This window comes from Trichechus manatus, unplaced genomic scaffold, assembly GCF_000243295.1.
Source record: "Trichechus manatus latirostris isolate Lorelei unplaced genomic scaffold, TriManLat1.0 scaffold00025, whole genome shotgun sequence".
Classification (NCBI taxonomy): domain Eukaryota; kingdom Metazoa; phylum Chordata; class Mammalia; order Sirenia; family Trichechidae; genus Trichechus; species Trichechus manatus.
This window is the reverse complement of record NW_004443961.1, coordinates 12,156,653-12,173,582: the sequence shown is the minus strand read 5'-3', so window position 1 is coordinate 12,173,582 and position 16,930 is coordinate 12,156,653. Positions and strand designations below refer to the sequence as shown.

Here is a 16,930-nt window from a genome sequence, read left to right as displayed (position 1 = left end):
AATGGGAGACTTAGTTTCATTGACATTCTATACAAAGAAATCTTATGTTACACAATAATTTCTCTAAAAAACTTTGAGTATATAATATTTTAATAAATCAAAACGCATTCCAAGAGAACCAAGTGAGCAATACTATTTGAAAGTTAAAAGAAAATGCCGTTATGTGTATGCTTACTCACTAACATATTTTGTCTGTTTATCTTGTCTGTATGACCTTAAGGTTGCCTAATGTGGGAGTTCCAGTAACCAATCCGTCTACATAACTTTAATCTTATTTCAGTTTCTTGAGTTCTATTTATTGTGTATATCAGGTTAGCCATTTTCTATAGTATATGATTATTATTGTTGTTGCTTTTTAATCAATTTTACTTCAAATGTGTGTTCACTTACAGCCAGGCTATAGAGTTCTTTATTAAAACTATTGTTTCAGTAACAAGAGACCAAGATGAGAAAAACTACTTTTAGATGATGGTGGGATTGAGTAGAGTGGCAGGGGGGAAGGATAGCATTTTTGCAGAACAGGATAGAAAAAGGGGACTAATGATACAATGTTTTAAGCAATTTTAACTGTGAAAATACATAAAAGCCTGGTAAATGATAAGAGAGTGCTATGTGTATTAAACACAATTAATTGAATGTTATTTGTGGAATACTATGTGGTGTGGTCTCCACTTACAAGGCTTCTTTGTGGACCCCCAAGACATTAAAAGTGGAACCGAATGGGGAGGGGTGAAATGAATGGATGAGTAGCTCATTTTTCAGTGACTTGGGAAGTAAGGGAACACACAATGGTAAACATAGTTAGTATGAACTGCCTCTTAAACAAAGTGAGACTTTTACCTGTTCAAAGTGTGACAAAGATTTTGGTGTTGTTGTGACCTTGACTCTTAGAATAAATAATATATGTTGATACTGAAAAGACTATTTTGAAAAAGTTACTAATCTGGATTCCATTTACAACTCCAAATAATTTATTTTAATTTTATATCTGTTGGCAAAGTCAATGAATGTATACACATTTTAACATTGTAAAATGCCTACTCATGTATTTTAAACAGGGCTTTTCTATCAATCATTATTTTCCTTTGCACATAAACTTAAACAAAGCACAACAGTATATTTAAATCATCATATAGCCAAACCTTAAAATAGTCCAATGATCTTTACACTATCTCTTAAACACCATGCAGTTGGTGCAAACCACCATTTTAAACAGAGCTGAAAAATACAACCCACTGGAAAGCTTGTTAATGACTCTTCCTAAGTCTAGAAAATAACTTCTGGAGCTTTAACCCCAAGATATGCAGATCTAAGAAAGAAAGTAACAGAGTGAAGGAAAATACAATTAGTGACTCGATCTATTATTTTCAACCAGGCTGTTTTGTGATATGAATGAGTTTCTGTAGAAAGTTTTAAGAGAGTGGGTCACTTGTCTTCAGACTACAGATTGATTAGGATTCTGGATTTTTTCATAATCATCAGTATAGTGTTGATATTGATCAGAGAGGAGAGGCTGATTTGCTTCATCCATGTGGCTTCTGGCACGAATCAGACAAGAAGCACCGGCAAAAATGACCGCAACCAGTACTAAAGCAGCAACTACTCCTATGGTGACAATCTCGGAAATACTAAAATCCTGACCTATTTGAAAAAGAAAATGGGAGTAAAAGGATACAATAAAACAGTTGCCATGCCACCAAGAATTGGAAACCACAAATTTAAGCACAGTTGGAGAAATCCTTATATTTATTTTTTTATCAGAACACATTGCCTGTTACAGCACCTCTCACAGGCACTTCCTAATTTCTTTTAACGAAAGGAACCTATTGGAATCTATATTATCATTTCCATTCAAAAGGTGAGGCACATCACCTGTCCACAAGGTCACTTGGTTGGCAGGCAGTAGAGCTGGTTTTGGAGCCTAGGTCTGTCAGAATCCAAAACCTTTGCTCTTCCACTATGCCCTAACTGCCTTTGTTGAGAAAGAGACTTAAAATTAAACAAGAAAGTTTTGAATTTCAGAATCTCAAGAAAGATGGCTCAGAGTATCTCAACCTCCCTTATTTAGGATAAATAAATGGAGATGTCATTGTACAGTAAAAAATGTTGTCATATTCCATGGGCCTAACTTCAAAACTCATTCTCTTCGCTTACTAGAAATGTGATCTTTGACAATTAACTTCTCTAAGCCTCAGGTGGAGCCCTGGTGGCATAGTGGTTAAGAGCTCAGCTGCTAACCAAAAGATCAGAAATTCAGATTCACCAGCTGCTCCTTGGAAACCCTATGGAGCAGTTCTACTTGTCCTATAGGGTCACTATGAGTTGGAATCGACTCAATGGCAATGGGTAAGCTCTGGGTGGAGCACTCGTGGCACAGTGGTTAAGAGCTTTGCTGTTAACCAAAAAGTTGGCAGGTTGAATCCACCAGCTGGTCCTTGGAAACCCTACAGAGTATTTCTACTCTATCCTGTAGGGTCACTATAAGTTGGAATCGACTCAATGGCAAGAAGTTTGATTTTTTTGGTTTTCAGCTTTGGTTACCTTATTAGTAAAATGAGGATTATAATATTTACATCACAGGGCTGTATGGATTAAATGAGATAGTATGCTATATAATTAGCTCAACACTAGGTCAGAGTGGGCTCTTAACAAATATTAAATGCCCTTTCTTTATCCCCAAATAAAAATCAAAGTGAAAGCCTCTCAGTCCAAATGGAAAATGTAAGCCTCAGCAATATTGTGATTAAAACCAGTCGCTGTCAAGTTGACTCCGACTCATGGTGACCCTGTGTGTGTCAGAGTAGAACTGTACTCCATAGGGTTTTCAGTGGCTGAAGTGTTTGCCCCACCTAGGGACCACTGATTTTGTGATAACTTTACTTTAAAAGCAACAAATTTGCTTTTGGAAATTTCCACAATGGAAATAAATTTTAAATACTCACTAGGCCATTGTACTTCATAAGCATATCCCAGGTTGTCTGGAGCAGTAACAAACATCTCTGCACTGGTAACTGGAGGCCAGAATGGCACCATATTGTATTGTCTATTATGTCCAATGGGGGCATTTTCCAATGGAAATGAGGATATATCTAAAATATACCGTCGACATCTTGTTAATAGACAAAACAAAGTTAATATTAATGCCACTATTATATTCTAAAGTTGTCTGAAAGTATTCAAGGAGAACATGAAAAATATTGTTTCATATTTTACACTGAATAAAGACACAAAAAAGTTTTACTAGAAGAGGGAATTACATGAAATAGAGTTCAAATGCTTTGAGTACAACATCAACATATCACCCAGTAGAAGAAGAAAGTTTAAAAGTTTTAGTGTTTTATCATCTGTGATGATCATCAATTGTTTTATTTATAAATTAGAGATACTCATATGAATAAAATTCATTAAACTTATTTTTCAAAGCTAAAGAAAAGATGAATCTGCAGTTTGTTATAGCCTCATCTGTAATTTAAATTAGAGAGACAGTGTATCCAAGGAGGTTTGTCCTTGACTCTGAATATTTCTGTTTAATATTTTTTTTCATTTCTCTTGTTAACTTTTATAGTGAACTAAATCAATATTAACTTTATTTTCAGGGTTTTACTATACTAGCAAAAAAATGCTTAAAATTTTGAAAATGCTTAAAATCTGGAATCTCATTGGCTTTCTGGCACCTTTCTCCTTTTTCTATTTTAATACAAGCCACAGGGATTTGTATTATTAGTGAGTTTCTGGCTCTATATTTATGTTTGCATAATTAAATACCAAATGGGATGTTACAAATCAGAGTTGGACGTGGTCTTGGGTAGGGCAGTAATGAGAATAAGTGGGAAGGCTAGTGAGGTATTAGGTTTTATTTGCAAAAGGTGCATTGCATGGACAGTCTCTGTGCTTCTCTAAAGCAGAGAAAGGTACTTTAGCATGTACAGTGGAAACTGTGAGAGCTGGAACTTGATGGAACGGCCTTGTTTTTCCAGGTCTTACAACTTCGATACCTTTGACAGAGTGTAATCTTACTACTTTTCTTTCACTCACTATTACTGGAAAATATTTGGGTTTCTCTTCTCTGACAGCTTTCTGCCTTATACAGATTCCAGCTTTCGTAGATTTTAGCAGTTTGAGGAACAACTGATAATGAGATGGCAGTAGTGTTTATATTTTTATGACGTTAAGTTTATTGTGTATTAAAACAAATTCAGTATTTACTTATTAAAATCCACCGAGAGCCTGCTCGTGCCAGACACTGGTCCCGGCACCGAGGTCATCACGTTAAACAAAACAGACACAATTTCTACCCTCCAGGAACTCACATTCTGATATATTATTATGAATTATTTATTAAAACTAAACATTAGCTAAAGCTTATCATTTAGATATTCTTTTTAACGTCCCATTTCACCTTCCTACTGAATCCTAACTTGAAAAGTTTTCACTCAGTTCAGTATCACTTATGTGATAGTGAAAGTTGTGTGCATAAAAATAAGTGCAAAGATAATAGTAAAAATAACAACAATTGGTATTATCAAGTCGCTTCCCTATATAAGACCCTCTGGTGCCCCATCTCGCTTAGTGTTAAATTCAGGGTCCATCAGGATCTGCCCCCTGTTATCCATCTGACCTTATCTCCCTACTCTCTACTCTGCTCCAGTCACAATGGGCTATTTTCTCTTCCTTTGTCCTGGGACAGTCTTCCTCCATATATCCAAACAGGACTTCCTATTCCTTTTCCTAAATTTATTTGTCTACAAAGGATTTTCCACCATCCAAGATACTGTGTATTATGTATATATGTTTGTTGTCAGTCCTAACAACAAGGGGCAAAGTTCCAGGAGGGAAGACATTTTTGTTGGTTTTGTATGTTGCTGTATTCTAGTGCCTAGAATACTACCTAGGAAATAGTAGGTGCTCAAATAACATTTATTGCAAGGCTGTGTGTGTGTGTGTGTGTGCACGCGTGTGTGTGTGATTGCTTCATTTCTCCTAGGATATAATAAGTAGAATACTGCTCAGACTGGAAAATGTATAACTGCTTCTTTTGACAACTTTACTGAACCTCCATAACTTCCATGACTCAGTTGAAAAACAGTGGAAGTTGAATTAAATGTGTACATGGATCTAAAATTTTAGTGAATTGAAATTAACGTATTATTTAGAGTTTAGATGTTCTATATTGTATTATCCCTTCTGTCTAAGGAGAGGATTCTGTACAGAACATTAGAATGTGAATGACTGTTATCTCCTTCAGCAGTAAAATGTGGTATTTGCTCCATTCTGACCCTAACAACTCCCAATGCCTATGATTTCTGAAGAGTCTCATATCTATAAAACCTTTTGCTATATTTTGAAAAATAATTCTACCCTCCACCCGAAAAGACTGCTTTATGGATAGCTTTAGAAATTCTTCTAATCTTTTTACGTTTCTTACTCCCTAACATAGTTATTCTACGATATTGTTTCCCAAGGGACATTTGCTGCCTCATGGAATATTTAAGGAGGTGGCTCATGATTTGAGTTTAGTTTCCATGCAATTTGTGCGTGTTTACATTGACTTGTCTTATTATTTTGTGGCTACATTTTATCAGAAATAGGCTTAGTTAGGTTAGTTCTCTATTTCTGTGGTACTTTTCTTCTCCTCACTACTACCCAGCTGACTGAGAGACTTTATGCTAATTACTTATAGGACAAACAAAGAGAGCAGGGGAAAAATAACTGAGAAACCAAGATATTTTTTCTGGTTCATCGATGACTTTTAGATTAAAAGTGGGAGAACTTTTGTAAATTGCTATTAATATGACCTAATTATGTTTTCAAGGTGTTTTTGAATATTTTGAAAATGGCTAGAAATTATGGCATTTTATCTTATTGGAAATGTACTTTGAGTCAAGTGCTTAGCCTTCAATGAGTACTATGCCATCTGAACAATCCCTTTTGCTGAGCCTGCAAAAAACATACGCAAGTGTCTCACCAGCATTATATCTCCTCAGCCATTCATCGAAGACCGCATCAGTGAAAGTATGCAGGAGGACAAAGATAGGATCATTTGGAGATAAATGGGTTTGTCCCCCTGTTCCATTCAGAAATAGATGAGCCAAATTGTGAAGGCTTCGAACGGCAGGATCATACTTTCCTGTGGGATCACTATAACCTAGATATAATAGTAAGGATGAGAGTTGTAAAGACCATTGCAAATATTTTACTTTTAAAGTCAACAGCAGTGATTATATTGGGAAACAATTTTTTTTCCAAAGCTTGTCAGGCCACTTCTTGCCTTAATATACGGTAATAGTATTGCTTCTCTGTACCTATGGTTGGTGACATTTGCTTGCTATACTGCAAGTAGGTTATTTTTTAAGCTAGTGGCATGACATTCTAAATGTAGCCTCTAGGTTAAAAATAATGACCTGCAAAGGAAACCAGTCAAAATATACAGAGCACTCTATTTTGACAAGGCAGACTTTGATCTACTGGGAATAAAGACGGTGGAAATCTCCGGCTTCTACTTAAAACTGCTGACCCAGCTGGGAGAACACCACACCAATTGTCCTGGAACTTAAATTGCCAGGTGTTCCTTTAGTCTCCTACCTTACTCTTCTGGAATGACTGTCAGCATGTTTATTTTTGGCAAATTACCTTATGGTGTGGGGAAGTTAGAATTTCTCAGAGCTTTCCCATCATCTCTGTATTAGTTTTAACCATCTGGAAAACTCAATGTCAAAACAGCTATAGAACTTTGGTAATTATTGCGCGCACACACACACATTTTGCCAGAAAACTGGCAAAATACTTGATGATTTGTGTTACATGTTCAGTTATAAAAATTACCATTGTATTTCTTTCAATGGAGCAGCACATATTGAATATCTTGGGAAACTCATTTCACCTCTTTGGACCTCAGTTTCCTCAGCTTTAAAATACTTTGTATTAGACAAGGAAAATCAAATAAAATCTCAGTCGATGCTAATTTGAATTTTTATAGACATTTGAAAAAGTTACAGAATGATACAGACCTAAATAAAACACATGCCCAAATCAAGCTTCTGTAGATGACAACTGTTTGAAAAAAAAAAAAATTAGTAAGCTCTCATTATTTGCCAACACTAGAATTTGGTACAGTTACTCACGTTGGGCAGTTAGCTAGCTAGAAAGTTAGGTTTAAATAGTGTTTAGGTTTATGAAAAATAATTTCTAAGGCCTCTTCTATGATAATTTAAAAGAGTTTCATGGTCTGATACTTCTCTTTAAGAAAATTCTTTTTGAGGAGAGAATTGTGACTAAATCATAATAGGCAACCCCTGTGACATAAACTCATGGGATTGATATGTCGTTCAAAAGCCCTTCAAAGAAAACTGAATTGTAATACTTCAGTTTACTCTGGATCAATTCAAAGCACCAATTTTGTTTACTTGCCTTCCACTGTGTTTCGGAAACTGTTTGTAGAATTGGAGTAAAAAGGAGGTGTGTCAAATAAGCCAACTTCCAAGCACTGAGCGACATCCTGTGGTTCAGGAAGACGTTGCACCATTGGTCTAGCCACGTTTCCAGCTGGATTTCTCCTAATGGGCCCACCCTCAGTGCCTGGGAAAAAGATAGGTATGTGAACATTTATGCAATGATTATCTTTTCATTGCTCTTTAAAACTACTTATGCGTAACATGAACACTGAAAGAGTTTTCCTTGGTAAAAGAGATGATCAAGAAATGCAAATTTAGAGACATTAAAGTGAAAAAAAATCGAAAATATCAAGTTCTAAGTTTCTGTGTGGAATAGTTATGTGATACATAAACTCATCTGAAGAAAAAAATGATCACACTACCAGATGTAGTTCCTGGTGCCTGTTAAATCAACATATGCTTCTTTTATGAGAATATATTAAAAAGACCATTCCATGGAAAATTTAATTTTACCAGACTAACCTCAGAAATCTAAATTCTGCGCTGAGGCTCCCACATCCAAAATGCATTTAAGTACTAGGATATTGTTTCCCAATTGTTTCAAAAGTGTTTTGTAAAAATGTGCTTATCTGGTAATGTCCTCAGTAACAAAGTGTTATAGTAACACCCAGAGGTTCAACACCAAAGAGCTCAAGCGTTAGAATTCTACAACATAAACTTTGAGGGAGGGAAAAGTTGCCTCCAATTATTTTTGAAATGAGGCAAGAATATACATGTAAATAAATTTGCACCCAAATTCTCTGTGTCAAGCCTTCAGAGGAAAGAGAGGAAAAAAACTTTAAAAATCTTTTTGCCAAGTGGTGCATATTTCAATCAACACATTTTTAAAAATTATTGTGAGAGATAATTATTAATAGGCAGTAAGACAAACAAGCAGACAAAGAACTGTGATACTATCGATGATATGACAGTTGCCTTAAGGAGAAAGACAAACACACACACACACACACACACACACACACACACACACACACGCACACACGCACACACAGAGAGAGACAGAGAGAGAGAGAGTACTTCCCATTTGGGTAGCTACAGAAAGGCTTCATGAAGAAGAGAGATTTGCAAAAAGCCCCAAAGGATTGAGGAGACTTTCCATAAGTGAAATACGAAAAATTTTAACTTTTAAAAGTCAAACATTTTAGGCAAAGATGATAACAAAAGATAATTAGCTTTCATAAAATTTCCTATTTTATGTGCTTTATGAATAACATCATGATTAGTACATAATGAACTAGCTCAATGAATTTTATTTTTATTATATATAAATATAACTTGTGTCTGTGTTGAGACTGGGAAGGGCACATGCATTTTTTAGGTATACGTGATCATCAAAAATTTTCAAAGACTACTGAAAATACCAATTGAAGTGATGGGTTTTGGGATTATTGTTCAGGGGGTTACCAAAAATACCCAGAGAAAGTATTGCTAACACGGTTTCAAAAGCACCACATCCTGACTTACCCTCCGGGAGTTTCATAGTAAAGAATTTGGTAGGAAAGAAACTAGTTACGCTAGTTTAATTTTAACCCAGTGATTTTCAAATAATACACTTGCATCTTGAGAACTTCTGCCACTACACCTATTAACATCCTATGGATCTGAGTCTTGCAGAATTGCCAAGTAGGAAATGCTGCTCTGAATGAATAGTTCTGAGTATCTAAAGGAGAAAATGGATTTGTGAAATACTGTGAAGAAAGAAAGAACATAGCAATGATTTTCATAGGAGAGATCAAATATGATGTTATACTAGCTGGAGGAACATTAGGTGTCAATAATTCCCTTTTTTAATATAGCAAGTTTGGTGCATTAATGGAATGCATATTTGGGAGGTACTGTGCAACAAACAGAGCCCTGGTGGGCACACTGGTTAAGCTTTTGGCTGCTAACGAGAAGGACTGCAGTTTGAATCCACCAGCCGCTCCTCGGAAACCCCATGGGGCAATTTTACTCTGTCCTGCAGGGTCGCTATCGAGCGCAATTGACTGGACAGTTAACAGGGTTTTTTGGTGCAAAAAGCATATAAAGACATAGGTATGGAAAGTGTAATTAAGGTTTAAATTGAGTATGTTCATGTACGGGTCTTTTGTAAAAGATGCTAAATGAAACCACAGGAATGGATGAGATCGTCCAAGAAGAAAAGTAGAAAGAGGAAAGGATTGCCATAAGGATTAAATAAGAATGTTAAAAGCATTTTACACCTTTTCAGTCACATCATAGATGGTCAATAAAATGATAGTTCCTTTCTTTTTACCCTTTCCTAATAAATACTGCTGAGTATTTATTTATTGAACTGAGGAAAGAGATCATTTTGAGATTTGTTTAACCAAAAATGTATCATCTTTAATTTGTTAGGAAATGAAATGTCTAAGTAATGTGACTTGTTATATTAATTGACAAGAAAAATGGTGATGAGAAAAAAATCTCCTTTCTTCTTTCCCCCTGTGATATAATTTTATATATCCATTGAAATTGTACTTGGAGCCCTGGTGGTGCAGTGGTTAAATGTTCAGCTACTAACCAAAAGGTCGGCAGTTTGAATGCACATTCCGCTCCTTGGAAACCTTATGGGGCAGTTCTACTTTGATCTATAGGGTTGCTAGGAGTTGGAATCGACTTGACAGTAGTGGGTTTAGTTTTTGGTTTATATTTTGCTATCCAATGATTAAAATGCTTAGGAAATGTCTAGAAAACTCTGAGGACAAAATATAATAGCATGGTCAGAAACAGATAAAACTTATGTTATCTAAAGATATCTTGGGCCTCAATTTTATTTCTCTGCTACAAGGTGGGACCACTCATTCAGCGTGCCAAACAAAAACTTATTCTAATAGTCTAGTATTTACAATTCTACAGAGGGAAATTTCATACCCTATCACTACTCTTATTTTTATACTTGGGTAAATAATCTTCTAATGGGGGAAATCCACCGAATTTCTTCTGCTGTGTTTACAATATTCTCTTTTTATGTTAATAATACTTTATTTAATATTTGAAGCATAAAAATATGTGTAGAACAAATGTAACTTATGAATATCATAATAAAATAATTTCCCACAATTCTATGGAAGACCAAAAGTTCCAAATAGTCAAGACATGCCCAAAGAAGAAAAATCAGATGAGGTAGAAGGACTTTAATAATTAAGACCTCATGTTCTTAGCAGAGGGACAGATAACAGGATCCAAGGAAAAGAATAGAGAGCCTAGGAACAGACCCACATGGCAGAGGTGGCATTGCAGATCACTGGAGGAAGGATGCCAGGACAACCGACTAGACATTGGCTCTTATTTTCACTGACATTTGGGGAGCTGGAAGGCAGCTAGGGGTAGACATCTTCTGTGCATCATCTTCATTCCCTTAAAGGTGGCCTTCATATCACCTTTTGATTTTTACCCTTCTGACTGAATAAGCCTTTTTTTTTCCCTCCCAACTCTTTCTGCGTATTTCAGGTTGTCTACAGAAAACTTTTCTGTGAAATTCCAGCATGAGACACATGACTACTAAGCACTGCTGAGTGTATTAAGAGGATTAACTTTTATAACTAGATGTTTCCAAAAGAAGGAAGTTAGCCATGCACAGACCAAATTACTCAAGAAAAGAAATGTACCAATGTATAGGCACTGTCTCCCAGGAGCAACTTACAGATTGCTTTGACTCTCCTAAGTGCTCAATGATTCTCCATAATAAAAGTAGATTTTAGTCTAAAACCTCTACTAGAATGAAGGATCTTCCAGGCGGCATATTTAATCTCTTTATCTAATAAGGAATTCTTACTCCTATATTTCATTTGAACTTACTGTTACAAAGGGTTCCCAGGGTATCGTAATCTTCCAGGGATTCGCAGACTATTCTCCATTGAGAAAAGACAGAGTTTGGACTTATACGAGTGGAATCAAAGTTGCTTCTTGATCCCATCAAGTCATCGATGCAGATATCACAGACGTTTTTCCCAGTCGCAAAATTCCAGTAAGGAAGGGAGAAAGAAGCATCCTGCAACATATCCTAGATCACAGAAACTCTGTTTAGTAGTGTTCTTCGTACCGTCTGCCTCTGTTTAAAAATTCTCCCTCTTTGCTTGGTTTACCCTCTGGCAGTCTCTTTCTATTAGCTCTCTTCAACCACTTAGGAATCAGTGAGTGTATCAGTGGTGTCTGAGGGGCCTGGAGGAGTTAAGTACTTATTTAACAAAGCTTCTAATTTACTATAAGGAATCATTTAGGCACTAGAGGGAGTGAAACTCAGCTCATTATACAGAAATTTCTGCAAATGATTTTGAGGGGGAAAAGTCTTCCTTTTCTTTATTTAGACAGGCAATTCCATTTCTATTGGTTTTACCAAAAATCATTAATAATAACTTCAAGCTTTGACATTTCCACCTTCTTCTGATTTTATTGTCTCTAATTCAAATGTCACTAACTCTTAGCCTGGGGGCCAGATCCAGCCTTGACATATGTTTTGTGGACAGTGATTTTTTTTTTTTTTTTTTAATTTAATTAGAATGACTTTAGGCGTTTAGATTCTGATTTGGCCACTGACCACACAGGCTCTTTTACACTTAGGTGATCTGCCTGGGGACTAAAGGTGTTTTACTTTGAGGCCTCTGTTTCAGAGTCTAAACTTAGAAGGCTCAGTGGCCTTCCTGAAACTCATACAAGCAGGAGATGCTAAACAAAAGCAGAATATTTCTTTGTGCTGATTGTTCTTTGGACTAGTTTCCATTCAGAACTGAGCTCCCATAGTTTAAAATGCTGGGGTTCAAGATCACATGTTTATTTTATTGGACTCTTTAAAGCATATATTTACTAGTTATTCCTGATTTCTTTGGGCCTTTGAGGTGGAGTTATATTTAGATGGTTGCATTTCAATGTGAGGATTGCCATTGTTTTATCTCACCTCTCAAGCTCTAGTGCATTTCTGCTTTTTTATTTTAAACTCCTTTCTAGGAAGCATTTTCTTATCCTCAGGGTGTTTTGAGGGCCAAAAGCTTTCAAAGGCATTCCTATTATTGATCTCCAGGGGTTTAGAGTCCTCATTTAGAAATCATCATTCTGGTTCACAAAAATCAGTGACAGCTTCCCAGGGATCATTAAGAGTCCATTTGTGGTCCAGCAACTGACATTCAGGAGCTGAAGCATATTCATGTGGCATTTCAACTGTGCATTACATTTAAGTAGTAATTTGTTGGATCCCTTGTGCTGCTGGGTTTTTAAAAATGTAAGTCATAGAGGCTGAAGTTTACACAGGCAAAATCAAAGCTTTTAGATACTTTCCACCTACCCTTTCATTTTGGTGGGCCCATGGGAAAATAAGTCAGAGACATCAAGAGCTGGAGCCAATTATAAATGATAGATTTATCTACTCATAATCTACTAAATGTCTGAATTGTAATCAGAGCTATAAAATATAAAGTTTGGAGTATTTAATCACTCTCAAACTATATATGGATAGATACTTTCATAAGAATATTTTATTCCATATTTTAGTGCATTAATTTCTCACCATCCAACTATTCATTTTTTAAATAATGCTGAGTAAGAAGCGCTCTGGAAATCAGTGTATGAATCGAAACACCTTTTCTGCCTTCAGACATTTTTAGGTTAGTGTTAAATTTTAACTTGGGAGCGGGGGGAGGATTTATTGCTGTTTTCACATAGAAAACAGCTTTAATTTGTGGATTTTCTAGTAAGATCTAATAATTTAAAATTTTATTTTAGAATTACAATACTTTTCTCCAGAAACATAGCAATTGATAAAAGAGACAATGATAAGCTGTTTACATTAACAGGTACTTGGATGTGTTTTGAGCTTATCTGCTTAAAAACTAAGCAGGAAATAATTGTGCTTGAGTTGAAGCTCCTTTTATGTCAAATAAAGCCAATGCCTTTTAATTAGAAATAATGTCTGGCTGGGGTAAAATTTTTAATTATTATATCTTTCTTTAAGCCCCACAGTGGTAGAGGGCATGAGAAAGAAAATGGAGTTCAGTAAAGTATGACAAACCCAATGGGGGAAAAAACAAACAAAAATGTGTTTCAGCATTGAAACCCTGTACCATATTGGAAAGAGTCATCAACTGGAATGATGAGCTATACACTTGGGACTGGAAAACCTAAGTATATACACATTCCTTCACCCAGACCAGGAGGGGACATCTATTTACATTTGGCAGTAAAGAAAGACGTGTTAATTTAGATTCTTTTCATTCAAACTTTGTGTCTATCATTCTTCAATTACAGAGCTGTAGAATATTTCTAAAGCTTTAATTCACACATAGAAATACCTCAGTTGGCCTCCTCATCAGTAATATTACTCCTTCTCACTTCTACAAAATGGAATGATTAATTAAATAAGTAATTGGTACAGGGGACAGTTTAAGTGAATGTCAAAGGCAGAAACTTGAAATTGCTTTCTCATCACATGTCCTTAACATTCAGAACAAGAGTGAATTAATACGGCTTACAGACAAGGGCCCTTGTCTGTTAGGGATCTGAACATCAAAATGTTACATGCTTACCTGCATGTCCTTCTCCAGCTGCAGTAGGTGATACCTGTGCCACGTGAGAAAAGCTGGTCCTTCATGAGAGAAATCCACTTCACCAAAGCTCTCCTGCCCTGTCCCAAGGAAAGTCTTTTTGACTGAGTAATAGTGTGTCCAAACAAAGTAGTTGTAAATGGAAATGTTCTCAAATTGTGGTGTGTTGCCATCTGGCCCCAGTATTTCCTCTCTTCTCCTGGTGGCAATGACAAACTGGGGATGAGTTGTGCGCTTTGCCATATCCAGGGCTCCAATAAAGCGACGCTTTTCTTCTGCACTTAAGTCCAGAAGATTTCTCCTGACTTTAGGAATACAAAATCCAGTCATGAAAACGTCTGCCTTTTGGTTTGGGGTTGTGGGGGGTAGAGAATGAGCACAATCATCTTATAACACAACATATCCCATTTACCCATTAATGAAAATCCGTATATACATTCAAATCTGTTTTAAAATTCTTTTCTATGTTTTATAACATCCCTACTAAAACCCCTACTTCAAGCATCTGTCTGCCTCTCTCTCTTTCTCTCCTTCGGCTCCCCACCCCCGCACCCGGTTCCCTACTTCCCTCCAACTTACTCTTGGATTGCTATTAGCTTTCTTTAATCTTATTTATGGGTTTAATAATTCACTGTACTGCTCACTCTTGGCATTTATCTTGGAATTTTCTATCCTTTTTAATATAATAAATCTTGCGAAAACAAGGTTGGTGATATACCCTAGTTGGTAAGACCAGAGACTTATTCTATGACTCTGGAAGTATTTCTCAAAGCCTCGGTGTTTCATCTGTAAAGCATGGATAATAATAGCTACTTTATAGAGTTGTTGTAAAGAATAAAGAGCACATACATAAAAAGCAGTTAGATCAGGGTTTGGCTCATAATAAACACTCAATAAATGTTCTGTTAAATCCTTGGTCCAGTGACTAGCATATAGAAAACAATCAAGTATTGCTCACTGTTGTTATTTAGTGCTTTGTTATATAGTCACATTTAGGTTGCCGGCCAGACTCATCATCTAAAATTCCTGAATTTGGCCATCTCAGTGGGAAATTTCTCTGCGAGTCAGCAAGGGTAGTAGATGAAGCTCAAGTATAAGAGCTAGACAAATTCCAGTGTAAATTCCAGGTTTATCAATTACTAGCTGTGTGAATTTGGTAGTACAAATGGTTAACACGCTCGGCTGCTAACTAAAAGCTTGGAGATTTGATTCCACCCAGAGGATCCTCGGAGGAAAGGCCTAGTGAACTACTTCTGAAAAATCAGTCTTTGCAAACCCTACGGAGCACAGTTCTACTCTGACACTGGAATGATGAGGTTGCCATGAGTTGGAATTGATTTGACAGCAACGGATTAACAGCTGGTTATGACAATTAAAATAGCTACCTTGAGGAGTTATTGCAAGAATGGTAAAGAAAACCTACCATGCTTCCCAGGATATAGTGGTTACTCAATAAATGTTTGTAGAAGTAAATATTATTGGCCAGATCATCTGAGCACCGTCTCCAACTTTAAACTTCAGTTAAATTTCTTAACCAGTCTAAGCCTCAGTTTCCTCAACTGTGCCAAGACAGGCTTGAGCTATATGATCTCCCAGTGTTCCTCCAGACCAAATGATTTAGAATTCTATGAAGGGACTTAAGGCTCATGCAGAACTGTGTCCCCAGTTCACCTCCTCACTTACCTATAAGAACCCTTTGGTCACAAGCAGCGCCTCTCCACCCAGGACGGCACGCCCCACAGTTGTGTCCTGAGAAATTGCCATTGCAGCGGCATGTCCTGTTGAAGAACCGTGTGGGCCAGCCCTCCCGGTCATCTGTGCCATCATGAGGGTACTGGGGGCTGTGGGGTCGGGAGTCGGCAGTCACCACCTGGCACCTGCCCCTGGCGGATGACCAGCCACAGCGATCTGTCCCAGGCCCAGACACGGGGGACAGGTCTGGGCAACACATGCCACTTTTCAAAGCCTCAACAGTGACACACTCTCTTGGGAACTGAGCACAGGCCTGCTGAAGAAGGAGCAGGGGGAAGAAGATGTAACCCAGAGACAGGGGTTTACAAGCTTTCATTGTGCTTGAAACGAGAGTGCAAGACGAGGCTCTGGTTAGCAGCCCTTTATGTGGAGGAGACCGAGGCACATAGATCCAGCTGAAAAAGGAGAAAGCAAAAACACAATTAGGCAAAGTCTTTTTTTTTTTTTTGTTCTCTCGTAAATGGCATAAGTCCTTCCCTTCAATACCTGTGAAATGACATGTCCAACAAAGAATTAATAAAAATAGTAATTTACCTTTAAAAATTTGACATGTATAATACCTACATAATTAAATCCCCTATCCTAGTTCTCATTTTAATTTATATATAAACATTTAGCCTGGATGTCATTTATCAAAAGCATTCATTAGCAGGTCACTACCAGTAATCACATCTAACCATGGAGCTGAAGAATTGGGAACAGATTTCCAGCAAGTTGATTTCTGTGATTTAAAGCTCTTCATCCTTAGGGAGTTTGGGCAGGAGTCCACCCACTCCCCATAGAGCTGGTCTCTAGTACCTTCAACTCCCGAGGGGTTTCTCTGCTGAATCTCTCCCTCAGCTGAGTGTGTTATCTTTGCTGGCTTCCTGATTGTCAGAGCTGTTAATTACTTGCCAGTTTCTGTCTGATATCTAATCCTGAATCTGCTCACACAAGCTGGGAGGGGCTAGCCCTCTTCTCCACCCATTTTTAATCCCCTTTCACTACAGTGAGATTTTCTGCCCTTTAATTACTTGGTCAGCACATGATTCCTGCTGATCTCCTTGTGATGCTTAAAGTTTTAAGAAAAGGTCAGAGGCACTAATTTGGAACACAAGTCAGAGAAAATGAGAGAGTCCTTATTTTTTATTGCAGAGCTTTTATTTTGTTTTGTTTTATTTGACAGTATATCTTTAGAAGGTGATGCAAGCTTAA

The 16,930-nt window shown here is 36.9% G+C and overlaps 1 protein-coding gene across 1 annotated transcript; it reads right to left on the bottom strand.

Moving 5' to 3' along the window:
* Nucleotides 1-1,160: 1,160 nt before the first annotated feature.
* On the bottom strand, nucleotides 1,161-16,132 carry TYRP1 (tyrosinase related protein 1). The gene is made up of 7 exons (XM_004373493.2): nucleotides 15,668-16,132; nucleotides 13,967-14,289; nucleotides 11,250-11,454; nucleotides 7,408-7,575; nucleotides 5,966-6,145; nucleotides 2,943-3,089; nucleotides 1,161-1,641 (listed from the first exon to the last, which is right to left on the bottom strand). The coding sequence occupies exons 1-7, from the start codon at nucleotides 16,050-16,052 to the stop codon at nucleotides 1,436-1,438; spliced, it is 1,614 nt and encodes a 537-aa protein (XP_004373550.1). The 5' UTR covers nucleotides 16,053-16,132; the 3' UTR covers nucleotides 1,161-1,435.
* Nucleotides 16,133-16,930: the final 798 nt, after the last annotated feature.